Raw genomic sequence first — 25,310 nt, forward strand, 5'->3', positions numbered from 1 at the left:
ACTGCAGTATTGGGGGCTATGCGGGTTCGGAATGGTATTGGGGGACGGAGCTGCATTGGAATGGGGGAGGATAGGATAAAGGCCTCCATTGGGGGGGGGCTGCAGAGAGTGGGGGAGGGAGCCTGGCTGTGAGATGCTATGATGGAAGAGAGATGGGGCTGCACTGCGGGGGAGGGGGGACTGGCAATGTACTATACAGGAATGGGGCTGGGGGCCTTCAGGAGGGATATTTTGATGAGCATGCGGGCCGGGCTGTGGAAATAGAGGGACCATGGGCGGGAGGATGATAAGGGTGCGGGATTCAGGGAGGAGGTGGAGGAGAAAAGCAGGGGAGGATTGGGGGGTCAGGGGTGCTGATGGAGAACGTGGGGTTGAGATGGATGGGGAGCACTGGCTGGGAAGTGGAGCACCCCAGGATTGGGGGGGGGATAGGATCAGGGCAAGGTATGGGCAGCTAGAGGATGAGAGACCGGGGCAGGCGGCCTCACCTGTTCCCCGGGCTGTTGCGAGCGACTGAACCGGGCCACGGACCACCCATATCGCCTCCAGGCCAAGGGCTCCGCACCCGAATCCCCGAGATCTGCTCTCCGGCAGCCTGGCTGCTGTGCCCGCGCACCGAGGGGGCGCGCTGCGCGTGCCCGGACACGGGGGGGCGCGGTCCCTGCCATTAACTCCTTTTGTGCCAGAGATGGCTCAAGTCCTGGGGCATGGCCCAATTCCTCCCAGGCTCAAGCACGCTCTCCTCAAGCTCTCTCCCCACCCTCTCTCTCTCACACCCCTCAAGTCACAGTCAGGTGATCTTCCGGGGGAGCTAGTCCAAACTTAACCTGCAAAGCTTGAGACCTTGAAACAAAGGGAGAAACTGAGGCACTGCCTGCAGGAGTCCCCAGTCACACTCCACGAAGACCCACCTCCACCTCACTTGGCATCCCTCACCTCTCCTCAGCACCAGCACCACTCAAGCAGCAACCAGGAGGTGTGGGGGGGGGGAGGGGCACTTTGCCCTCATCCTGTCACTTTCCCAAAGGTCAATGCTGTTCCTTTCTGCTGGGGCATGTCACACTCCGGCTGTCAGCGTGCCAGTTGTCGGACCATTTCAGTCTCTCTCCTCCAGATCTGGCTGTCTTTGTGTCTTGTGTTTCTGTGTGTGGTGCACCTGTCCAGTTTCAGTAGCCCCCCACCCCAAGCCCCTCTGAGTGTCCCTTATCCCAGCAAAGCCTCTACCCCTATAGCGCCTCAGAATGTTTCCGTCAGGATAGGACAGGGCAGAAGAAAGCTTTAATCATGTGCAACTTTACCCTGTCGGGGAGTTCCACTCCTTGTGTACACAACTCTTAAAACTTGGTAAGTCCCATCTGAGCAAGGGCTTCATGGACCTCAAAGAGGGAATTTTTTTTTTTTTTTTTGTAACTTGGGTATCGACTGGTGCTCCTGGTTTTACCAGCACACTTGACACTTCCCAGTAATAGAGTGCAACTACGACCTGGAGGGTATCCTGAAGTTGTCAGATCATCTGGTATCACCCACCCATGAGGCTGGGGCCAGCGCTCTTCCAGCTCCAGCCTGGGCATACCAGAAGACTCCACGGTAGTAAACCAGTTGGCTCTACTGGATAGCCTTAGATCTAGGGCCCCAAACCTGAAGGCAAGGGGGCTGAGAATGGCCCCACTGCAGTTCCAAACGTGACCCTGGAGCAACAGTTTTGAGTTTTCTCTACTGTAAAATGGGAGTGAGCAGGTCACACTGGGTAACTGCCAAGGTGGGTCGTGTGAAAACAAGCAGTTCCAGCAACAGAGCAGAGAGAGAAAAGGGTGCTTCCTTTTGCTGGTTTCTCTTCCTCCTAGAACCATACTGTCCTTCCACCACCTATGTGGTGGCGACACTTGCCAATGGAGGGCAATGTTTCATCCCAGAAATGTGACTCAGGGAAGTTCTCTATCTAGGATATCACTTGGAACGTTAGGGGGACCACAGAAGGTGGCAAAAAGGGTAAGCAGTGTCTGTCACCCCCCACCCCGAAGCTTGTTCAAGACCCAGCATGTGGGATGGGTGGAAGGAGAATCAGGTTCCAGTGACTTTTCCTCTGGCCCAGCGGCCCCCCACCAATCCCAGCGGTGTATCCTCCCATGGAGACAAACTATACAGAAGCCGCACCATCTAGCTGAGAAGGTGAACCGCCCTTACTGAGAGACTAAGGCCCCAACCCTTAACACGTTGCCAGGTTGGAGAAAAGAGAGGGTAGTAAGCCAATTAGAATTCAGAAATTTAGGGGGTGGAAGGTAAACAGGGGAGATGATCTGAACAGAATGAAGGTGCTGACTTGCTGGTCCGGCCCGCACCCTTCCGAGAGCCCGCCCTTCCCGGACATGCAGACTCACACACTCCCTTTGCAAAGAAGCTCTGTGTATTGGGTGCAACAGCTCTGGGGTCTCTATATAAATAATATACAAAACCCAACAGCTCAATGCCTCACATTAACAAAAATACTAAAAACTCATTAAAAATGGAGCCTGAGGGAAGAGCCCCAACCACTACTGGTGCTAGCCCAGGAAGGGGACTGGGAATTAAGAGGAAAGGGTGGGGCCCCATCCAGTGCACAAGCAGTTCTTCCAGGTGGCTCAGTAGCGTCCAAATATGTTGGTACTGGGCTGTGGCTGGGTATCTGTGAAAAACCAGAGATTATCAGGGGTGGGAGGCCGAGCAGAGGTGGCGGCGGTCTGCATTGAGGAGAGCCATTCAGGCGCCGAGGGAAGGGATGGAAGGCAACGCTTCCCCTTACAACCGGGGCCTGAAGCAATCACCTCAGCTACTTTGGCCTTCCCCGCCCCGCCGGCCCCCCAGTTATTCTGTGGGGCTCTCCTTGGGAAGAAAGGCGGGCTTACTGGAGAGCTGTTGTTGGAGCTGCCGGACCAAAGCTGCTGTCTGCTGTTGTTGCTGGGTCTGCTGAAGCCCCTGGCGCTGGAACTGAGGTGAAAATGGGAAGGGGAAGACTGAACTCGAACCTTCCCCTTCCTTCCCCGTCCTCATGTCCCCAGCTCTCGGAGGAGGGCCCTGCCTTGCCTCCCGCCTCGCCATGGCTGCACACTGTCCCCAGCCTGGGCCGCTGTCCCAGAGCCCGGGGCTGGAGTCCAGCAGCTACCTGGGGCTGGGACTGGGGCTGGGGCTGGGGAGGAGCTGCCTGCTGCTGCTGCTGCTGCTGCTGCTGCTGCTGCTGCTGCTGTTGCTGCTGCTGCTGCTGCTGCTGCTGCTGCTGCTGCTGCTGCTGCTGTGAAGACAGAAGAGATCTGTCTAAGGAGAGCGAGTGGCTGAACCTCAGTGGTGGAGGGATGGGGATGGGGGAAGAAGCACAGGGTGGGAACTCCGGGTCCGCTGCCCTCCCCGCTCGGAGAGCTGCAGAGAAAATCAAATGTGGAGCGCCAAGCAGATGACCCCCAACTCTCTCCCACCAGGACCCCCGGAAAAAGGGGGAGGGAAGGAACTGGCTTCTTAAGCCCCCACTACGTGCCAGCTGCCCTGCCGGAGTACGCCCTTACACTGCCTCATTCAGTGCTGAAAACCACCTGGGAGAGCCTGTGCCTCTCCTCCCCCTCCTCCTCTCCCACTCCCAGTCCCCTTCGTCCTCCTCCCCCTCCTCCTCGGGCTCCCAGGTCCCAGACGAACATCCTAGGGCCTTACCCGCAGGATCTGCTGCTGCTGCTGCTGCCGGATGTGGTACTGTTGCTGCTGCTGCTGCTGCTGCTGCTGCTGCTGCTGTTGCTGCTGCTGCTGCTGCTGCTGCTGCTGCTGCTGCTGCTGCTGCTGCTCAGGCAGGATGGAAGCCGACCGGACGCCAGCCTGGACACCCTGGGCGCCCAGTGGGGTCATAGTGCCTATCATGGGTGTCTGCTGCAGTGTCTGGTGGGAAAACCTACAAAGACAAGGAGGCGCAGAGATCAAGGCACGGGCTGTGGGAGACGGGGGTGCAGATGAGCCCCAGGTCCCTGACCCCAAAGAAACGTCAACAGGCCATTTCATCCACTCCTCCTGTCACCAACCAGAAGAGCCTTTTTGGCTTCTGACAGATTTCTAGGTTGGGGAATGAGGGGCAAAGACAACACCCCATTTTAGTGTCTCCTAACCTTCGTGGTTAGGAATTTTTCAATTCTGTTGTAGCTGGTTTTCTCTTATGAAAATGAAACACAGTCTCAGCACAAGCTAGGCATTCCATAGACACCACTGAGGTGGTTCTGCATATCACTGTTGTTGGTCCCCAGTAACACGTCAGGGTCTTGAAGACTGTTGTGTTCTATTGCTCCTTACACCTTTCTGACCCCAACCTGTACTTCGCTGCAACAGGCTACTGGCTGGGCCCGTCTCAAGTCTTCTGTCACCTTCCGTACGCATCCTCTCCATGAATTCCACGTTAATCTCTCAACACGCCCAAATCATCACATCACTTTCCTGATCAAAAGAGTACTTTCTGGGGACTTCCCTGGTGGTGCAGTGGTTAAGAATCCGCCTGCCAATGCAGGGATCACGGGTTCGATTCCTGGTCCGGGAAGATCCCACAGGCCGCGAAGCAACTAAGCCCGTGCGCCACAACTACCGAGCCTGCGCTCTAGAGCCCACGAGCCACAACTGCTGAGCCTATGTGCCGCAACTCCTGAAGCCAGCATGCCTAGAGTCCGTGCTCTGCAACAAGAGAAGCCACTGCAATGAGAAGCCCCCGCACCGCAACGAAGAGTAGCCCCCGCTCGCCGCAACTAGAAAAGCCCGCGCACAGCAACAAAGACCCAACGCAGCCAAAAATAAATAAAATATAAATAAATTTGTTAAAAAAAGAGAGTGCTTTCTGGGATTGTGTCTCAATCCCTCACCGAACGTTCAAGGCTCTCTCTCAACCTGCACACTCCCAGCCTATCCCTACTCCTTCCCTGGCACATGTCTTACATTCCAGCCAAGCTCTTCTCCTTCCTGTCCTCCCAGCCACCCTACTCACTCGGGTCCCCATGTCTTTGTTCATGCTACGTCCTCTACCTGGGATCCCCCTCCTTCTCCTCCTCCCCGCAAATCCAAATCACAGCTATGCTTCAAAGGCCAACTCAAGTCTGACCTCCTTCACGGAACTTTCTCTGATGACTCAGGCCCACGGTGATATCATCCCGCACTCTTCCTGAATTCCCACTTACTTCACGGCACCCAACTGCACAGCTGATTATATCTTTCAACACTGTGTTCCCTAAGTGTTCTTCTGAGTAAGTCTCCTCTCCCCAGGTATAGTAGAAATTCTCTGTGGTGAGGGACTTTGTATTTTTTTTCAAATAGCTTTCCTCACCCCACCTGGTCCTAGCATAGTGCTGGCCACACAGCGGGCCTAAGGCACGTCTAAGTAAGGGACTTTTCTTCTGGTCCACCCTGCAATGTTCTCAACCCTAAGCTGCAGAGCCTCAAGCCATGACTCCAAAGTCTTAACTAAGGCCTGACTGACGTTCAGCATGGTGGGAGAATGTGTTCGCTGGTCCATTCCAGCACTAAACTGCTCTAATAGTGGCTGGATGACTCCTTACCACACACTGCATCTATGAACCCCCGATCTTTCCTTTTCATAGTCATATATAAATGATTTCCCCTCTTTGGTCCTCGAAGAAATGTTGGGAAGCAGGTGTGAGAACACTGGCCGCCAGGGTCCCTTCCAGCTCCGGCATTTTGTGGCGACAGGCCAGGTGGCCAGATAAGTGTTCTTGATGCCTCCAAAAGCTCTGACTAGTCCCATCACCTCCAGGCCCAGGTTTTCCCAAATTGAAAGCCTCAGTGTGTCTTCACGACCCCTGGCTCCCTTGGGTACCTTTGAGTAGAGGTCAGCCCGTGTCCGTAGGTTGGGGCCTGCTGGTGCACATAGCCACTGGGCCGCTGCTGCAGATGGCGGGTAGGATCTACAAGAGTAGGATTGGTAGAAGAGTGGGTGCTCTGATAAGGCTGGCTGGAGTAGCTGGGGGGCACCATGGTACCTGCGGGGCCTGTGTGTTGCTGCAATCCCACATGAGAAACGTAAGGAGTATAGCCCTGGAGGGAAGGAAGAGAGACGGAGTCAGGGCCAAGACTGTGCAGCGCAGCCTGCCTCAAGCTCCCTGATTCTCACCATCTCGAGCCCTTACCTGGGAGGTCTGCAAGCCGTAGGAAGAGCTGGGAGTCATCTGATGGACAGATGACTGTCCCAACATCCCCTGACTCTGCTAGAGGGAAAAAGGAGACAAACTCAAACTCAGGAAGGGCTTTCTGCCACCTCGTTTCTTGTATCTCCTACTCTGTGTGTCCTTGTGAAGATCCCAATCCCTGTGACCCTCAAAAGCCCCTCTCCCTGACGGCCCTCCCTACGGCCCCTCTCACTATCTTTGCCTGGAGCTGTTGGCGAAGGCGCTGTCCCTGGGGCACCGCAGGCTGCTGCTGTCGGTACACAGACGTCTTGTAGGAGGAGGGTTCCAGTCCCATGACGCCAGTCATGGTGGTGGGCAGCACTCCAGGGTAAGGTGGTCGGGTCGGCAGCTTCTGCATCGGTAACCGCACAGGGCGGTACGGGTCCACACGGGGGCCACCTGGAAAGGGGAGCAGGCTGACCTCTTTAGGCTCTTCGTCCCTCTGCGCCCTGCTCAGCGCCCCGGGCATCCACAGCTCCTGGGAGGAGTGGCATCGCCCCTCAGGCGGAAGGCATGTTCGGGTCAGTCCCTCGTGCCTAGTAGCTGGCACTCACCTGCCGGCAGTGGCTGGTTCTGGGTGTAGAGGCCTATGGAGCCCTGCCTGTAGCTAAGGTGGGATATGGAGCCAGGGTTGGTGTGGTGCAGGAGGTCCGGAGGCACTGTCACTCCATAGGGGCCACTCCGGCCTGGGCCCATTCCATAGTCCTGTGTGAACGGCACAGGAGGAAGGGGAGAGGGCTGGGGTCAGGTGGGGTAGGAGGGGGGAACAGGAGCTGGATGTACGTGGTTCCCTGTTCTAATTCTAAAGGTACCCCTTCCCCAGATGCCCCCAGCCCTCCCACAAACCAGTCGCTCGACAGCATCCGGAAGAGAGAGGGGCTGGGGAAGGGGCATGACGGGGCTGTGGCGAGGTGGCAGCGGCGCTCACCTCTGTCTTGGCGGCCGGCTGGCTGCGTTTCTTGCCCTTGGTGGACTTCTTCTTGCGTTCCTCAGTGCTGGGGGGAGCGGCCCCAGGTTTGTCAGTTTTGGGGGGCTCTGGAGCCTTTTTCTCGGGCTCCAGCAGGGCGGGGGCTGGGGGCTCCTCATCTTCCGGCGGCAGCGGCAGTGGCTCCAGGTAATAGGCGCGGGGCCGGGGCCTCAGGTGCGTGTGGTACAGCAGCAGCCGCTGCTGCTCCTCTCCGCGGGCCACGCGCCGGTCCACCCGGACTGTTCCAAACCAGCCCCAAGACAGTGGTGCTGATGGCTTCAAGCCTTCAAAAAGATCCCAGGGGGAGATCTTTTGTTTGGTGGAAACCTGTAGACCCTGCTCCGGAAAATGAGAAACAGTGAGCTGTTGAGACTTGGAAAACAGAAGACAGAAGACTTGGAAAACTTGAGGACTTGGAGGAGAGGGAAAAGTATCTGTTGGCAATAAAAGAAAAAGAAAGTCATGGGTAGATTCAGGGAAGATGGTGAAAGGAAGACACACGGACACACGGAAACACACACACACACACACACACACACACACACAGGGGAGAGAGAGTTAAGAGGAGATGGCGGGGAGCAGAGGGAGACAGAGACAGAGACAGACACTGACAGAGGAAGACAGATACAGAAACAGGAAGGTCGAGAAAGAAAAGGCAGTGAGAGACTGAAAACAGGCAGAGAGAGAGACAGAGAAAGAGAGAAAAACAGGAAGAGAGAGACAGGCAGAGAGAGAGAGAGAGAGAGAGAGAGAGAGAGAGAGACAAAGACAGGCAGAAAGACAGACAGAGACACACTGAGCCAGGAAAAGAACGAAGAGTATGGCTATATGAACGGGTCGGACTTTGGCTTTTGAACTCCGCCTTCTCTTTCTCCTCTCCCTCTACTCACACAATGATTATGGTTACTCAACAAATACTGTAACTGACAAAGAGAGGGGACAGAGAAAACTGTGCAGAGATGGGTTGACAGGGTCGGGGGGAGACAGATGCAGGGATAAAAGGGGTGCAGGCCGGGGTGGAGCAGTATGGGAGGCAGGTGGGGCAGAGGAAAGAGGAGGGTAGGGTGCTGAGAAATGGGTGGTACGTATAAAGGTGGGTGGGGGTGATGGGAGGTGCAGAGGGGTGAAGGGAGAGACCAAGGAAAGAGAGGGAGACTCCCAAGATGGGAAGAAGAAATGTGAGGAAAATTAAGTGATTAGCTCAACACCCCAGGGATGGCTCTCGCCCACAGAGCCTTATAAACCTGTTGCAGCTACAGAGGTTAATGCAGGGGAGGCTCTGACCCAAAGGGGAACAAAGGTGGGGAGCGGGGAGCAGGGGATGGGAAGATAATGGAACATGCCTCCTTCTTGAAGATGGAGTCGAAGCCGGCGATCTTGTTGCCTTTGGTGTCGATAAGGGAGCCCTGCGGCTCACATGTGATGACATCTCGGGTCTGCTTGGGCAGTGGCAGCAGCTGGCGAACTTTTTCCAGACTGTCTGACTGGCGCTCCCCCAACTCCTTCTGCAGGCACAGAAAGACAGGACAAGAGTTCAAGGACACAGGAAAAGAGGGACGGGAAGTCTCAGGGGACAGCACAGAAGCTAGCAGGAAGAAGACACTCGGTAAATCCTTACCATATGAATAACAAAGAAAACACGGACGTGAAAGGGAAAGGTAGGGGGCTCTGGGCAGGATGATGCCACTGAGGCTGGACCGCAAACGCAAGGTCAGGGAATAGGGGGCTGAGACCCCAGGCCTCTAGGCCTCGCCCTCGCCCCCTCCTCTCACCCGCAGCTTCTTCACCAGGTTCATGTAGGCACGTTTGTTTTCCTCCATGCTGCCCTGGGAGATGCTGGACATGTCCGCAGCTAGGGTCCCATTGATGAGCACGCTCAGCATGTCCAAGACGGTGGTGAAGAGCTCACTGTGGCAGGAAGCCGGGGGCGGGGGCGAAACCAGAGGAGAAAGAGTTTCAGACAGACAGAGACAGCCGGGTTGGACACGAGCAGGGAGCGGGCACCAAAACCGTGTGGGGAACCCCGGACCGCAGAGTCCGCAGTATGAGCCACACCGATTGCGGCGGGTCGTGCACCTGGTGTCAGGGAAGGGGATCCTCTCGGGTACAAAACTGGAGGGAGGGGATGGGGATGCTTTACTTGTTGGACTGCATGTCGACAGTGCCGCTGATGATGATCTCCAGGAGGAGCACAGCCCACTCCGTGGTCTGCTGGGTGCTGCGCTGCACCGTGTCAAACATGCCCCCCACCTGCCAGGGCCACAACAAGTCAGTCAGATGGCTCAGGGGCGGAGTGCAGCATTTAAGGAAAGCTTAGATTAGAACCTGGGCTGGATGTGTCTCGGGACACCTGAGGTCAATGTTCCAGTTGTACCTATGATTTGCTACATGATCTCAGGCCAACGACTTAATTCTTGACATCTCTCGGCCTTGGTCTCCTTACTTATAAAATGATGGAGTTGGACCAAAGGATGTCCAGGGTCTCATTCAACATTTCACAATAGACGTCTAGGGCTTCTCGGGCCCAGCCAGAATCTAGGATACTGAGGCAGGTTCCCTGCAAGGATCCAGTCTCCTTAACCACTTTCAGGTCCTGCGTCCTTTAGGAGAGCTGGGCTAATACGTGAAGACCCAGAAGAGCCTGGGCCCTCCATCCTCACCCTCGCCTCCCTGGGCTGGGGCTTCTTTGTCTGCAGTCCTAGCCCCACCCCTCTCCTTCTTCTCCCCAGCTCCCTCTCTCACCAGGTTGAGCCGCAGTTTGAGCGCCTCATGCATTAGCTGCTTTGGCTTGCAATCGTCTAAGTACTGGTCATCTCTCCAATTATTCACAATCTAAGATAAAAACAAGTACAACACACAGCTCAGGGGTCTTCTCGTTTCCATGCCAAAGCACCCAGGGTGTTCTTGTCAGAAAACACTGAAGATTCAGTGGCCTCTTGGCTGCATCCTTCTCTGCCCTCCTGCCCGGCTCCAGGGCCCGGAGACCTGTACCTGGTGGACCTGGCTGTAGAGGGAGGTAAGGAGTCCCTCGCGCTGCTCGTCCTGACCCTTCAGACACGTCAGCACCAGGGATAAGAAGGGCTGCTGGCTCAACAGGGACATGCTAGAGATGGGAGGAAAAGAAAAAGAAAAGTACAGGACTGTGGGTTGTAGGTCAGGCGACTTGCAACCTCATTCCTCTGAGCCCCAGACTCTACTCTTTTAAGATCTAGCCTCCTTCAAAAAAAATAAAATAAAATAAAAAGATCTAGCCTCTTGCTCAACTATCACTCTTATCCTCTGTCCATTTTTCCGATTTTGATCCTCACCTCTTTGCCCCAACTTTTCTTCTTCCCTGGGTATGCCTCCTCTCCTTTCTACCCCTCAATCCCGGCCCCCTCGTAGCCGCTTTACCTCTTTTGCTTTTGTCGATCGCGTTCTTTGCGCGAAGAGGAACCCAGGTGCTGGCCCTTCTCCAATTCTTCCCCAGCAGCCTTTAACACATGCCCCTGGACTGAGGTGGGCAGTTTGGCAATGAGAGGAGCCACCAGCCATACACCAGAGCGCTCTAGGGAGCTGGAGAGATGGCACGCACAGGGTTACAGAGGAGCCGGGCAAGGTTGGAACAACCCATCCTCTCCTTTCCTGATGGACATGCCTGGCATCTCCAGGTGGCTGAAATCATTTACACTACCAGAGGAGAAAACTCAGAAGGGGATGGGTCCTAACACGTTTCTACCCAACCTGAGCACGGGCTTGGTCTTGCTGCTGCTGGGCATGTTGCTTGCAGTGTTTCCAGAAGACGACCCTGTCTCTGCAGACTGTTGGAAAACCTCGATTGTGGCCTTGGCGATGTTCTCTAAGAGGGAGTTCATCTCCTGAGGAGGATGAAGGGCACAGGGGTGCTAAATAGGTAGCTGGCGGCAAAGGCAAAGAGATGGTAGGAGAGCTGGGAGATGAGGACATAGGAAGGCATCCATGGAGGTTGATAGGAGGGTAACGGACACAACTCTGCTGGGTGTCGTGTCCTCCAGCACCTCGCAGTATCTCTCCAATGCCCCACTGTCTTCTCCTTTACATACCTCCTTACAGCTGTGACCAGAGAAACAGCCTCTATGGCCACCGCCACCAACCTTGCCCACAGCTCAGAGCCCCAACAATCCCAACCCATGTGCCTTATCATCGGCTCCAAACGTCCGCCATCTTCCCATCCTCTCTGATCTCCAGAACCCAAAGGTAGGACCTAGGTTCTTCTATGGCGGCCCGCCTCCCTGACATGTGTCGCTGGAAGTAAGCATGGGAAAGAGAGGGCCTGGGCACCACTCACATTGTTAGGGGTCTGCTTGATCATGAGCTGCAGCTCCAAGGAAGACTGGCGCATGGTCCACTGGTCCAAGTTCTGTGACAGAGACCACACCCACAAGCTAGTCATCACTGTGTCATCCCAGCCACTCGGCACCCTGATGCCAGCTCCTGATCTCTCACAAACTTGAATCACATATGCCTGGAGGTCTGAAAGGGACCTCTATGTCCCCTCTTTAGGGAAGATCATACCTAAATAGTCCAAAATGACTGAAAAGTCTATCCTATTTTAAAAGCGGTTCTGGAAAGATTTCACATCTTTCCCCAGTTTCCTGTTCCAGAGCCTCACATTCCTCAGCATCAGGAAGTTCTGCTTAATGCTTAACCTAAATCTTTGATGTTGAAGTTGAAGCTCGCCGCTCCTGTTTCCAACCAGCTGCTCAAAGTCCTTTACAGACCCGAAGGCTAGTCTCAGCTAATCTCTCTTTGGCATTATCTCCTCCAGGCTGAAGAGGCCTCATTCCTTTAGCTTTTCCTCAACGGCTTTATTTTTCCACCCTCCAGTCACATGAATGTCTGCAGCAGCGTGGTGAGGCAGGAAGGGCACAGGCAGACCTGGGCTCATATGCCGACTGGGCTCATAAACTTCCTAGCTGTGTGAGTTCCTGAACCTTGGGCAAGTTACTTAACCTCTTCAAGCCTCAGTTTCCTCACTGGTCAAATAGGGATATTCTTACCTACTTCGCAGGGCTGTAAAGAGTAAATGAGAAAATCTACGTAGAGTGCTGAGCATGGCACCCCACGTGAAGCAGCCGCTCGATAAGTAATAGCTCTTCGGTAGTATTACTACTCATGACAGAGCCATGACCAACATGCCAAACATACAAGGCCAAAAACTAGGCCTCCCAGATGCTATGCCTCCCACTGATAAGCTAGAGTCCTACTCCAGACAGCTGTGCACTCACCCAACAGTTCACTCTCCAGTCTAGACCATATTGGCTTAACTTCGAAACCCATGCTGGAGCTGTTTCTCTCACCACCTTTCACCCACATCCTCGAGTGAAGCCTTCCTACTTCACTCCCTCTCTCTTTTCCTCTCAAGGTTCCCATCGTTTCACCCCAGGCTCAGGCCCCACTGCTTCCTCCAAGACCCCCATTGCTTTGGCCTACCTGGAGAATACGCTTAATGCGTTGCCGCTGGGGGTTTTCCCCATCCTCATTGTCCAGCAGCCGATGTGGGTAGCAGATGAGCTGCATGAGGCGCTGGGCCTGGGCGCTACTCAACACTGGGTCTTGCAAGTCATTGCTGTCCTCACACAGCGATTTAAGGCAACGTTCTCCTACCCATTCCTGAGGAAGCCGAGAATCGGGGGACTGGGGCAACCAGTAAGCAGGTTAGGAATAAGGGGGATGGACTGGGGGGTTGGTGAGGGACATGATGTATGGCAGGGAGGTGGTGCGATCATGGTAGGAAACAGGACTATATTATATAGCGGCGTTTAGGAGGTGTGGGGGGAAGGTGAGACTGACCTGCTGGCAGATGCTGCGTAGCACGTACTTGGCATAGACATCCAGACTGGCTGTCTCCACAGAGATGTTGCGGCCACCCTGCCTCCGACCGCCACTGCCACCTCCTCCCTCCTCCTCTGGAAGTTCTTCTGTTCCTCCTGTCACAGTGAAGCCTGAACCCTTCAGTTCCGCATCCCCTGTGGTTCACAGGCAGGAGATAGGGAGGGCAGAGTGAGATCCGAATGCTGTGTGGAGACCCACCCCGGACCCACAGAAGCAGCAACTCCTCAGATCCTGCCCTATGGGACAGAAATATACTTCCCTCCCTCGTCTCCTCCCCAAAGGTCAGAGAGACCACCTTCAGGAGAGAGAAAGACTGTCCTTTGTAGTTTAGCTGGCGCTCCACCCTATACACACTTCTGGCACCACTCCCTTCCTACCCCCATACCAAGTACAAACACAGCCTTGAGAACAGCAAACACAGCTCCATCCACAATGCGGTTCTGGGAGGCAGCCAGCAGGTGGCGGTCACAGGAGGAGCGGATTCCTACCGTAGGCTTGTCTGGGGAGACAGCTGAAGTCAGGGGAAGCAAAAGTAGAAACGGTGTGGGTGGGGTGGCCACACTTTCCACGGCTGGCCGGCTCAGATCAAGGTCACTTACTTCCGTCCGACTGGCAAGGATTGAGTTGAGGTGTCTTGAAAAGGTGGAGGAGGATGCGGCAGGTAAGCCGGGCCCCCGGCTCAGAGTCCTGTTCACTGCAAGCTACAGAGAGGAAGACAAAGCAGAGGGGAAAGGATGAAGGCGGACTGTATGTGGATCTGTAGGTGGTGAGGGGCTAAAAGGGAAGCTGAGGCCAGGCGAAAAGAGATAAAACACTGGAGGAGAGGTGGGGTAGCAAACTGTTCTGCAGTATAAGGGGAGTACCTGGAAGGGTCAGGAACCGGAAAGATCGGGGCTGCAAATGCAGGGTTAGAAAGACGCCCCTCCCAGCCTGAGGTACACCACAGGACTGGCCTCTGGTGCCACCAGGAGCCCCACACTGAACAACCAGAGTGCGACCGTCCAGTGTGTATTGAGACTGGGGGGGGTCTAGACATTCTAGGGGTTACGGATTGGTAGTTCACCAGCATTAAGGAGCGAAGGGATGGCTGCACAGCGAATCAGATCCTCCAGGAGCAAACACTGCCGAGCGATGAGGATGGCAACAAAAGTGGCCAGGGAGTCGTGAAAAGACAGGTCACTGACCTGGAGGAAAAAAGCAGACAGACACCAGGACTCAGTGTGGAGAGAGGGCGGCTACTCAGAGCGCTTGGCCTCCACTCTGCAAAACTCTGTCCCTCTGCTCCTGTGATTACTGGGAGCAGACCCCTGCCCCGGGACATGCCCGGTGTCCGGCACTCCCCCACCCCCAGTCTCACATCTACATTGCAGAGGAGGTCGTTGAAACCACAAGTGCCATTGTTAGAGGAGCAGCACAAGGCCTTAAGCACTCCCAGCCACTCTGCACTCAGTGACTTGCAATAGCCGGTCAGCTCTGCACACAGGATTGCGATGTCATTCACCCTGGGGAAAAGTACAAATGCCCTCAGGAAAAACCTTGTTCCCGGCAAAACCTCAGACTCATTAACTTTTCATCTCCACCCCGGCCATAACCAAGGTTGCAGTACCTCCCAGGCATCTCATCCCTCCCAATATCAGGCGGGAGCGTGGTGCCCATTCCTCACTCAGTACGCCCCATACCTATCGGGATCATGGTGCCCCACACAGACGTGCATAAGGGCATTGCAGACAAAGCTGTAGCGGTTAGCAGGGTTCTCACTAAGACTCTTGCCTAGCCCTGTGTAGGTGAAGGTGTGAGCGGCAGGGTTCTCCAGAGTGTCAATCATGAACTCGGGTGCCCAGCGCATGTTGGATTCTGACGGCTCCACGTTGCAGTAGATGGTGTTCTTCACCTTGGAGCAGAAGTCGCTGCAGGGGTGGGGGAAAGGAGAGAGCAGCGTTGAGGAAGGGCTAGTGAACTAGAGGGATGGTCAGGAAAGGCGAGAAAAGAAAAAAAAAAAGGAGAATGTGAGGGACAAGGGGCCTTAGGGCAAGAAAAGGGGAAATGGGACAAAGCAGACCGACCGGGCAGGAAAGGAACCCAGTGAGAAGAAGGCACAGGGGCCTCTGGAGGCAGGGAGGAGGAATGTGGGCCCCGCAGACATGGGCTGGAGGCAAGGCTGATGAGGAAGGAGGCCCACTCTCAGGAACCAAGAACACGCAGAGGACACCATCCCCAAATGACCCTTCAGAGACAGCAGGGTCCTGGGCTGTGCTCTGCTCCTGAGCGGGGCAGTAATGGGAAGGAGACGGGACGAGGTCCCAGTCTCTACCCCTTACCTCCCACCTCTCTTACCTGAAGAGCTCCCCAAATTTGCTCTTTAAATGGCTACAGGAGGTGTACAGATCATAGAGATAAGCAAGGATACAGCGCTCTGCGGAGGAGCCATCGGACCGGTTCATCCCATGCTTGACTACGCCACACAGCCTGTCACGAAGGGGCAAGGTTGGGAGGTGTGCCTGAAGCAATGGCAGGCCGGGGCGCAAAGATTCCCATCCCTTGGCAATACTCTCTTCCCTCCCCACCTGAATGGCACGCACTTCCACACAGTGAGAGCCCCACGTGTTCTTCGCAGGCCACTTCCACCAGCATTCACCAGGGCCCTGCATTTTGAAGCCCTGCTTACCCCTCAAAGACCTGTGCCATCTGGTCCTGGTTGAGGATGAGGCAGGCGTGATAGTGCCGCAGGACAGCCACGATGCACAGGCACAGGCTGGTGGTGTAGCTGCCCACCAGATCCGAGGATTTGAGAAGCAACTCGGCCTCAACTACACTCAGTTCATTCAGTAGCTAGAGCAGAGTGAGCGGGGTTGACAACTGAGAAGAGGCCTTGAGTATTACACATAACCCGCCTTCCTGTGAGAAAACTGGAGCCCCTTCCTGCTGGAGCTGCCTCAGCCTGGAAGGGCCCTGGTGCCATATCCCACTGTCCTTTATTCTAGTAACGACAAGCCACGTCAATGATCTAACCAGTCTCCGGGATACAATCCTATGAACCTCACGATGGGAGGACAGTCTGTGCCCAGTGCTCTAATCCATCTCTCGGGTCTCCTCAGGGAGCACTTGAGTCTCTGTTCCTGCTGGCTTAGCTCATGGGCCACTCCCCCCACACTAGTCTTTCGGTCCCTCCAAATAGCCTGGGACACTGGCTTGAGCCCCTCCTCCTGTCCTTATGACCCTGTACAGCACAAACTCCTTCCTCCACCCTCATCTCCCCAGCTTCCCCACCTGAATGGCAAAGTCGATGAGGCCACTGATGCTGAGTGAATATTCCATGAGGTCGAAGATGAACTGCACATGCTGCACCAGAGGCAAGTGGTACGACATGCCAAGGGCAAAGCTCGTGATCTGCTCCAGAACATTCCGGGAGACCTAATAAGGGCAGTGGGAGTGAGACAGGAATGGAGAGAGGTGGGAAAAACCAAGGAAGCAGGAAAGGATGGCGGAAGGGGATGAGACCAGGAGGCTTAGCCTGCCTGAGGGGGGAAAAAAGACAAGGAGGAAAGGAAAACGGGACAAGGAGGCCGGAATGTGGGAAGGGGGCTGGACTTAGGCCCTCACCTGAGCTGTGACCTGGTGTTGGTCATAATGCGAAAGGTGCTGGAACTTAGCAAAGATATCCTCGGCAGTGGGGAAGGCTTCAGGCCGGTTGCGCCGCCGCTTCTGCCCATCCTCCCCACCTGAGGGGACAGTTGAAAGGGACCAGTCAGGACAGGGAAGATAACTAGGTGACTGGGGATGGGGGGGGATGGAGAGAAGGCTATTGGGGGGGGGCAAGGGGAAGGAAGGGAGGGAGGGAGAGAGGGAAGGAAGGAAGAGGGAAGATGGGAAGGGAGGGTCAAGGAAGGGGCGGGGAGGGATGAAGGGAAGGGGACAGTGAAGCAAAGGTTTGGAGGACCACAGACTATGTGGACCTTAGAGGAATACGTACAGGGAGGTGCTAGGTTGAGGGAGGGAAGGGAGAGGGAGGGCGGGCAGTATGGGGCTTACTGTGAGGTACCTAAGAATGTCAGGTCTCCAGGATTCAGAGGCACAATAGGAGCAAGCTGGTCTGCAGAGGGGGGGAATGAGGGGGGAAGTTTCAAAAGGACTAGAGCTCTCAGGAGACTCCAAGAGACAGGACATCGGGACATGACTGGGAATTCCCTACGCTGGGGGAGGGAAGACTGACTAGGGCGCTTTTTGGGGGAGATCCATTTAAGGTGCCTCAAACCCACCAGTTTCCGCTGTCCCTTTGCGGTTCAGAACCTTCAGGATATCCTTGGTAATTTTCTTGATGGCATGGCGGGCATCATCTCGCTGCTTTCCCACCCCAAACAGTACGACCAACCGCTGGTTGCACTCATGGCTGCATGACTCCTCCTGCATCCCAGCGGCACCATCAGACTCCAGCACGGATCGCTCTCCCTCCTCTTAAAAGCATGCTCCATGCCCCTCAGCATCCCAGTGCTCAAGCCCTTCCCAGCATACCACACCCTTAAGAACAGCTCCAACCCCTCAGCACAGTCCTTGGACAGAAACCTGGGCTCAGAACAGATGGTCGCAAGGTGTTGGGGAACGGTACCTGGGGGATGGGAAAGTGCGTGGCATACTGCACATGCCGCGGCTGGTCATAAAGAACCCCGAGGGTCCCTTCTAGCTTCTCCTTGGGTGGGGGCTTCACCTCCTTCTCAACATCTGGTTTCTCAGGGGATGGACTGCCCTTCCCCTCACAGGGCATAGTGGGGGAGAACAACTAAGAGAAAGGCGAAAGGGCAGAACATTTAGAGGAAGACAAAGGGATGAGGGGGCACAAAGAAACTCCCCAAAGTGGCATAACGGGAGGACCTCAGGAGCTGGATTCTCCCACACCAGGATCTAACTTACTGAGAAATCAGGCTTCTCCATGTCCTCAAAGAGCACACTGGAGCTAGGGTCGATGTCCATAGACTCCGAGAGGCCTGGATCCTGACGGCAGAGAACAGAAGCGAAGCTGCTTTAGCCCCGAGGAGCTGCTCCCCACCATCTAGAAAAGTTGACCAGGGAGTCGAAGAGAGGAGACCGTATTGGGAAAAGCACCAGTTCCAGATGCAAGCCTTGACTGGTCCCTTAAACACCACAGGCCTTGGTTTCCTTCAGCTTTAAAATGAGGGTAAGAATGCCTCACAAGGGGGAATTCCCCGGCGGTCCAGTGGTTAGGACTCAGCACTTTCACTGCCATGGACCCTGGTTGGATACCTGGTGGGGGAACTAAGATCCCGCAAGCCGCCCGACACAGCCAAAAAAAAAAATACCTCACAGGGCTGCTGTGAGGATCCAATGAAAAAAACTGATATAAGAGTGCTTGCTAAACTGCAAAGCACTAAGCAAATCTTACCCTTGTCACTAGGTAAAGGATTCTCAGAGGATTCCAGGAGCCAGGAAGATGGGACTGTCAGAAGAAATGATCTAGGGCGAGGAAAAGCCCCCTCACCTCCAGCTTGCTGCTGCTGCTGCCCTCAGCCTCTTTGCGCTCAGGGTCATCGGCAGGGTCATCAAAGGGAGAGGGAGGCCGGGGACCAGGGGCTCCAAAGGCAAGGTCCCCTCGGGAGATGAGGGTGCAAGTGTACATGTTGTGGGAGAAAACATCATGTCGAATCAGTTCACAGAAAAGCAGTACCAAGTTAAAGAACTCCACTCGCTCACTCTCACTTCGGGGGTCCGCTGGAGAGAGGGGATGAGAAAAGATGAGTTAGGGGAGCACAAAAGAGATGGGCAGAAAGAGAGAGAGACACACCTAAGGCATGGTGCTCCTAGGGTTCCTGAAGTAGGCAAGAATAGCAATGACTCAAAAAAAAAAAAACCCAAAAAACCAAAAGCCAAACCAAAAACAACAACAACAATAAAACCAAAACTGTTGAAGGATAAAGTGCGGTTGGTTACCCAAACTCCTGCCCCACACACCATCTCATAAAGGAATACAGCATCTCTGCTATTTATACGTGAAAATGCTTCGATCGTATGCTCCTTTTATTCTTCTCTTTACTTCTCTACTCTGTTAAACTGTAAGATGAGCAAAGGCTAGAATTATGTCCAAAAGTCATTCTGCATAGAGCTCAAGACAGAAATATATCCAGAAGGCCCTTCATATGCTTTCTGATGACAGGGATGGGTGAGTCTAGGCAGAGGTAACCAGAGGGTGGCAGGGGTCCATACTCAGCATGGGAGCCTGTGTATCCAGAAACTGCAGGAGGACATCCTGGAAAATGGGAGCACTAGGAGCAGAAAGGGAGCCAGAGGCTATGGAACCCTTCTCATCTGCGGCTTCCGATTCTCCACAACGCTGTAAGATGAGAGAACAAACTGTAGGATTGGGTTTTACCTGTTTCTTCACTCGTCCATGTGCAATCCTTGAACTACTGCCTATTTTGGATCCATCCCAAGCTTTTCACTTCTACCCTCCCCCCCTTGACTCCCATTTTCTTTACCATTTCCCAGCTGCAGCCTTGGTCACTTCTCTAACTCTGACATCGATCCACTCCTTTCTACTTTTGCCTTATGTCCTCAATTTTCCCTGTACATTCTCTACCCCTTCTTCACTCTCACAACTTCAACTTTGGTCCCACTACCAGCTCAATGTGGCTCCAACCCCAGCTGCCACTGCCCCATGGGCCCCCTAACCTCAGCCTCAATCTCTGCCTGTCTCTTCTCCAGCAGCTTGGCTACCACCATCGCACGATGACGACCAGAGCGCTTGCAGCTGACAGCCCATTCACACAGTAATGATACCACAGCATCATCATCTGAGGAGATCTGGAGACCAAAGGAAGACCAAAGGGGTGAGTAAGGTAGAGCTGGGGACAAAGAACCAAGTTCCAGTCTCCCAGCGACTAGGCCCCATCTTAAAACATCCAAGGCCCAGTAAGACCGGCTGTCTCTTCAGACATCCTCTGGTTTCAATGCCTTGCCAAGCCTTCCCCTCATATATAATGTTGCTCTTGCTGTTTTTCACTTCTTCTCTTCCCCTTCTTGCTTATTACCTCGTGCCCATCCTTGCTAGGCCCCAATCCAAAGATTCGATTACAGAGGGAATCAAGAGAGTTGCTGAAGTCAGAGCGCTCAAAACTATGGCTGTCCAGCACTTCCAAAGTATGGAGCACCCGTCCAATGGTGAAGCCTGAGGAGGAAAAGTGGTAAAGGGGACTTTAACTAGAGGCCCAATGTACTCCAACTTTCAGATCTATATGTCCTTACCGTCCCCATCCTTTCCTCAAACATCCTTCTTACTGTCTGTCCTCTGGCACCCACCTGCAGTAGCTTCTTGGCACTTATCAAAAGACCAGCGAACCTCAACGGCCTGTCCTCGCTCCTTGATCTGCTGCTCAATCTCCCGCAACTTTGCACGGACCTGCAAAGAGGAAGGCTTTAAGGATGTAGCAAGGCATACAAAAAAGGCCAGGGCTCCAGGCTAAAAGAATAGTAGCAGACTCCGAGTCACTATTTCTGAAAGAGTAACTTAAGCCTCTCACATCCCAGTTGCCTGGGAGTACCAGGCTATTGGTCAGACTTACCTGCTGAGTGAAGGCACTGTTGCCCTCTGGCATGGGCAGGTTGGAGGGGGCAATAGGCAGGTGGTCAAGTGGTGAGCCAGTCTTGATTCGGCTATCAGTCAGCGAGTAGTGCCAAACCAGGGCACTAGGACAACACAGGAGGATGGTCTGCCAGACAGGAACAGCTAAGTCAAACTCAGTTATCACAGCTCCCTGTCTAGCAGCCCATTATAAGACCCAACCCTTCAGTTTCTGATCCAAAGTTATTCTGAGCCCCTGAGGTGGCATCACTCCATCTCTGAGCCCCTCCCCTCATCCACTCTCCTAAAAGACTTTGGGCCTCCTATTTAGACCTGGAAGGGAACTAACTGAAAAGGAACTAACACCCCAGAAATGAGAAGCCAACAATTTCCAAGCAAGTACTCAGTGCCTACTCTCGCCTCCAATTTAGAACCAGTCCCATTTTCCAGGACAGGCACCTGAGTCTTCTCAAGATGCCTTTTAATACTTCCATGGGCCCACCTAGTACCCACCTGAAGGATACAGCTGAGGCCAAAAACTAGGGGCCGGTGCTGAGGGCACATAAGCAGGTCACTAAAGGGTGTAGAGGGTGTGCTGCTAGTTGGGGGCTGAGGAGCTGGGGTCGTGGGCAGTGTGCTTGTTGACTGAGCAGACATCACATGAGATGAGTGACTGCTCACGCCATCCAGCTGCAGGGCCAGTCTCCGCGTACAGAAGTAGGCAAGGCGGCGGGAGAGGTATGCAGACTGAACGAATTCCCCGGAGTACTGTGAAGACACGACGATCAAAACCCCCCAGTTGGGGACTTCCCTGGTGGCGCGGTGGATAAGACTCTGCACTCCCAATGCAGGGGCCCTGGGTTCGATCCCTGGTCAGGGAACTAGATCCCACATGCATGCCGCAACTAAGAGTTTGCATGCCACAACTAAGGAGCTCGCCTGCCACAACTGAGGAACCCTGGAGCCGCAACTAAGACCCGGCACGACCAAATAAATAAATAAATATTAGGAAAACAAACAAACAAACAAAAAACAGTTCTCTCCAAGGGACATTTCTTTCACGTCTTATATCTCCTCACATCCTCCCTAGACCCCCCAAATCCTAGGCCTTACTCGAAGCAGCAGGGGCAGCAGCAGTTTAAGCAATTCATCCTCTCCAGGGCGGATTTTCTCAAAACACTCAAGTACCCAGGTCAGGAACTCATGTCTGTCCAGCATTCCGTCCTATGGGTACAAGGGATGGGAAGAGGATTAGTTTTGCCGAGGGACTATTAGAGATGAGGCAGAGAAAGTAAATGAAATAATGAAGAGAACCACGAGTGGGGCAAGGTGGCAGGCGGATTCTGTTCTATGCTGGCAGAGTGTGAGGTCAGGCTCAATCCCACATCCCACACGACATGCCTTCTTCCTACCTGAAACATGAACATGGCTAGCTTCTCATTGTAGTCCCACTGCCGGATTGCCACCTCTACATCATGGGGCAAGGGCCCTATAGTAGAGCCACAGCCCCCACTTCCGGAAGGCCCTGGCCGGTAGTATTCAGCCATCTTTTGCAGCTGCTCCCATAAGTACTTGGTGATGATCTGAGTCCATTCTAGGGGAAAGATGGGAAAAGGGCTATTTTATACTGTCCCTTTGCTTAGAACACCTTCTGTCCCCCACCCCCAGTCACCATACTTCTAAATCCTATTCATCCCCTTAGGCTCAAGTCAAGTGCCACCTTCAACAACAAGGTCCTACTGTATAGCACAGGGAGCTATATTCAATATCCCATAATAAACAATAATGGAAAAGAATATGCAAGAGAGTGTATATATATATGTATATATATATGTAAAACTGAATCACTTCATTGTACACCAGAAACTAACATGACATTGTAAATCAACTATACTTCAAAAAAATTAATTAAAACAAAACAAAGAAACAAATGCCACCTTCCTAAAGCCTTCCCAGGTGTCCCCAAAAGAAAGTAATCTTTTTGTTCACTGAATTCTCAAAGAACTTTCTGCCTCCACTTTTGACACTATGCTTCTATATTCAATTATGGGATTCGTACATATGCCTTAGCATCCCTACTAGACTATAAGCATCCTAAGGGCAGGGATTAGGTAGTGGTCATTTTTATAGCCCAGTACATGCACACAGCAGATACTCAAGATACTTGATGCTTACTAATTGAGTGAATGCAAGATACAAGCAGAAGCAAGGAATACAGATGAGGAAGGAGAATAATTGCAAGGGTCTCTCTACCGCTCCTTGAAGCGATCAGTGGTGGGACCTCCGGTATTAGGAGTTACTCACCCATGAAAGGGTCAATGACGTGTCTCTTCTTAACCTTGGTCTCTGTGATCGCTGCATAGTAGGCACAGGTCATCTTAATGAGCCAGGCAGCCCGCATCACAGGCACTGTGTACTTGGCCAAGTACCCAAACACTTCTTCCTTCTTACTGAAAATGGGGACCTGGATGGATATCGCAAATAGTGAGACCTCTCTCACCCCCATGAGCTGGCACCCGTGTAGCTTCATCTGGGAATCGGAGGGTACTTGGTACCCGCGCTCCCCTCCTTGGCCTGAAGAACAGGAAACAGTACCTCACCTTTTTGGCTAGTTGTGTGAGTGGCTTGGTGCCAGCCAGATCGGTGAACCAGGTGTTAATGGCACTCTGGGATCGTGCAGTTACCAGCCAGAAGTTGTCCTTCTGGTTCACTTGGGGCTTCCTTCTACCGGTGTCAGGGAGGGTGTTACAACGTAACTTCTCTGCAATAATGCTGCTGAAGTTGGAACTGATCTGAGGGAAGAAAACTACACCTCAGGGTGGGAAGAAGGGGCAAAGAAGTGGTCGTGCCTTTGATGGGCAAATGCCAATGTGGTAGCATTAGGTTATGAAGGAAAACTCGGCCATTTAGGTCATCCCACTAAGTCTTCCCAACCCAGGGACTTTGCTCCTTCTCAGATTCTTCCAGCCTTTTCCTTCAGCCTGGCAGGGTTGTCTCACCTTGGCAGGATTGAAGTTGACGTTCTTGGCACTGCCATGTTCATCCCCAGAGACAGCTGGCTGGTTATTGAAACCTTGTTTTACATTCAAGGCCGTTAGCTCATCCTGAGGCAGGAAAACAACATTTTAGCTTTTTTTTTTCCCTTGGGGGTGGGAGTGGGGGTGGGGGTGGTGGGAGAGGAGGGTAGAAGAGAGGGGAACAAGGGGGGAAAAAGGTAGGAGGAGGATTCGGAGAACAGATTGTGATTTAAAGCTAGGCCCTTATATTCATTTGGACCCCGCCCTCACTAAGATTCCCAATTCCCCAGAGCTCGCTCAACAGCACTCTGCCCCTGCGAGCTTGCAAGCAGCCGTAGCTCACCCAGCCGCCTCAGACAACTTTCTGAGGTGTGTGTGTGTGGAGAGGGGGGCGCCTCCAGCGTGGCCCCGACATCACTCCCGGTTCGCGCCCAGGAACCAACCCCCACCCCCACTAGGTCCTACTCTCCTACACCAGCCCACTTTACTCTTCCCCCTTTCGGGACTTGCGCTCCCACCGAACCGCCCCGCCCCACCCCCCTTCCCCGAGCCATCAGTTCTTCCTCCTATGGCGATCGCTGGCCCCTGGCCCCGTGGGAGCCCGGATTTCTGAACGCACCTCCTTCTGTTTGGGATCTTGAGGGTATACATCGGGAGGCCCCAGCCGCGGCCGCTTCAGGGGCCGGTGTTCGTAGCTCAAGATCCCGAAGGCCGCCATCTTGCCCAGCCCGTAGCGCCAGAGGCGCCAGCCGGGCCCGGCCGCGGGGGAGGGGGAGAGGGAGCCGAAAAGGGGGGCGGCGGTGGCGAGGACGGCAGCCGAGAGACAAGGGGGCACATTAGAAACTCTCGATCATTGCCGGAAACTACCGAGGGAAACCGAGGGACGCCGGGAACCATCGGACAATACCGACAGCAGCGGGGGCGGGGGCGGGGCCCAGCCCGGCGTGGGGCGGAGCTCCGCGCGTGGGGAGCTTTTCCACCCCGGCCGCCGGAGAATCGTTTTCGCTCAGTCAAGATCCCTGCAACGTCCGCCAGCCAGGCGCTGGGGATATGAACCTGCGAGGCGGGAGGCGGGCGCGGCGCTGAGCTCCGACTGGAACTGGATTCCCAGCGCCTCGCTCAGTTCTCGGCCCAGAATAAGTGCTCTATCGTCTGTGCGTTGCTTACAAACTCTGCCTTTTGCAAACCGCTTCTTTGTTTCTTAGTTCCTGCATCTGAAAAATGGGTGTACTAACACCTTCAAGGGACTGTTGCGAAGATTAGAAACTATGTATGCATAAGAAAGCACCTATTAAACCCTTAAAGGTCGGCTCTAGTCTTTATTAGAAACTATGTATGCATAAGAAAGCACCAATTAAACCCTGAAAGGTCGGCTCAAGGTCTTTATGGTCTAGCACTGAGGTTCTTAACCTCTTCTGCTTCACAGTCCCTTTAAAATGCTGATGGAAGCTATGGCCCTTCTTCCCAGAAAAATGCACGTAAAGATATACAAAATGTTAGATACTTTGCCGAGAAATTCTTAGACCCCCTCTTGAAGTTCACTCACATATCTCCTAAGGGTCCATGAACTCCAGGTTAAGAACCCTTGCTGTATCGAAAGAGGCACCTACTGAGTGTCAGATGCTTTTCAGACATTGTCTCCTCTAATCCGCAAAAAGCTCCTATGAGTTAGGGATTATTATTGTCTCCATTTTGTGGATGAGGAAGCTGATTTTCAGAGAGTGGAAGTTTGC

At 53.9% G+C, this 25,310-nt stretch overlaps 1 protein-coding gene across 11 annotated transcripts; it reads right to left on the reverse strand.

Annotated features, from left to right (window-relative positions):
* Window positions 1–2,386: 2,386 nt before the first annotated feature.
* On the reverse strand, window positions 2,387–24,482 carry MED12 (mediator complex subunit 12). Of its 11 annotated transcripts, none has more exons than XM_089904413.1 (46): window positions 24,197–24,482; window positions 23,560–23,664; window positions 23,161–23,352; window positions 22,865–23,024; window positions 21,973–22,154; window positions 21,674–21,784; window positions 21,074–21,328; window positions 20,562–20,708; window positions 20,299–20,398; window positions 20,031–20,167; window positions 19,672–19,803; window positions 19,207–19,333; window positions 18,485–18,714; window positions 17,899–17,979; window positions 17,597–17,767; window positions 17,250–17,394; window positions 17,033–17,083; window positions 16,594–16,712; window positions 16,261–16,404; window positions 15,659–15,822; window positions 15,328–15,459; window positions 14,673–14,900; window positions 14,351–14,495; window positions 14,057–14,177; window positions 13,593–13,694; window positions 13,379–13,492; window positions 12,952–13,127; window positions 12,592–12,771; window positions 11,447–11,518; window positions 10,864–10,997; window positions 10,534–10,695; window positions 10,132–10,243; window positions 9,883–9,972; window positions 9,281–9,390; window positions 8,913–9,048; window positions 8,484–8,645; window positions 7,102–7,476; window positions 6,728–6,878; window positions 6,367–6,572; window positions 6,135–6,212; window positions 5,988–6,042; window positions 5,825–5,912; window positions 3,676–3,907; window positions 3,140–3,265; window positions 2,883–2,964; window positions 2,387–2,662 (listed from the first exon to the last, which is right to left on the reverse strand). In XM_089904413.1, the coding sequence occupies exons 1-46, from the start codon at window positions 24,293–24,295 to the stop codon at window positions 2,619–2,621; spliced, it is 6,465 nt and encodes a 2,154-aa protein (XP_089760539.1). In that variant the 5' UTR covers window positions 24,296–24,482; the 3' UTR covers window positions 2,387–2,618. The 11 variants fall into 11 exon arrangements, with proteins under 11 accessions (XP_089760539.1, XP_089760538.1, XP_089760533.1 ...); XM_089904412.1 differs by having other exon boundaries at window positions 13,379–13,504; XM_089904407.1 differs by having other exon boundaries at window positions 5,825–6,042; window positions 6,376–6,572; window positions 13,379–13,504.
* Between the last annotated feature and the right edge of the window lie 828 nt (window positions 24,483–25,310).

Source organism: Delphinapterus leucas, chromosome X, assembly GCF_059928025.1.
Source record: "Delphinapterus leucas isolate spDelLeu-1000000601 "Yukka" chromosome X, BTC_Dleu_Yukka2, whole genome shotgun sequence".
Taxonomy (NCBI): domain Eukaryota; kingdom Metazoa; phylum Chordata; class Mammalia; order Artiodactyla; family Monodontidae; genus Delphinapterus; species Delphinapterus leucas.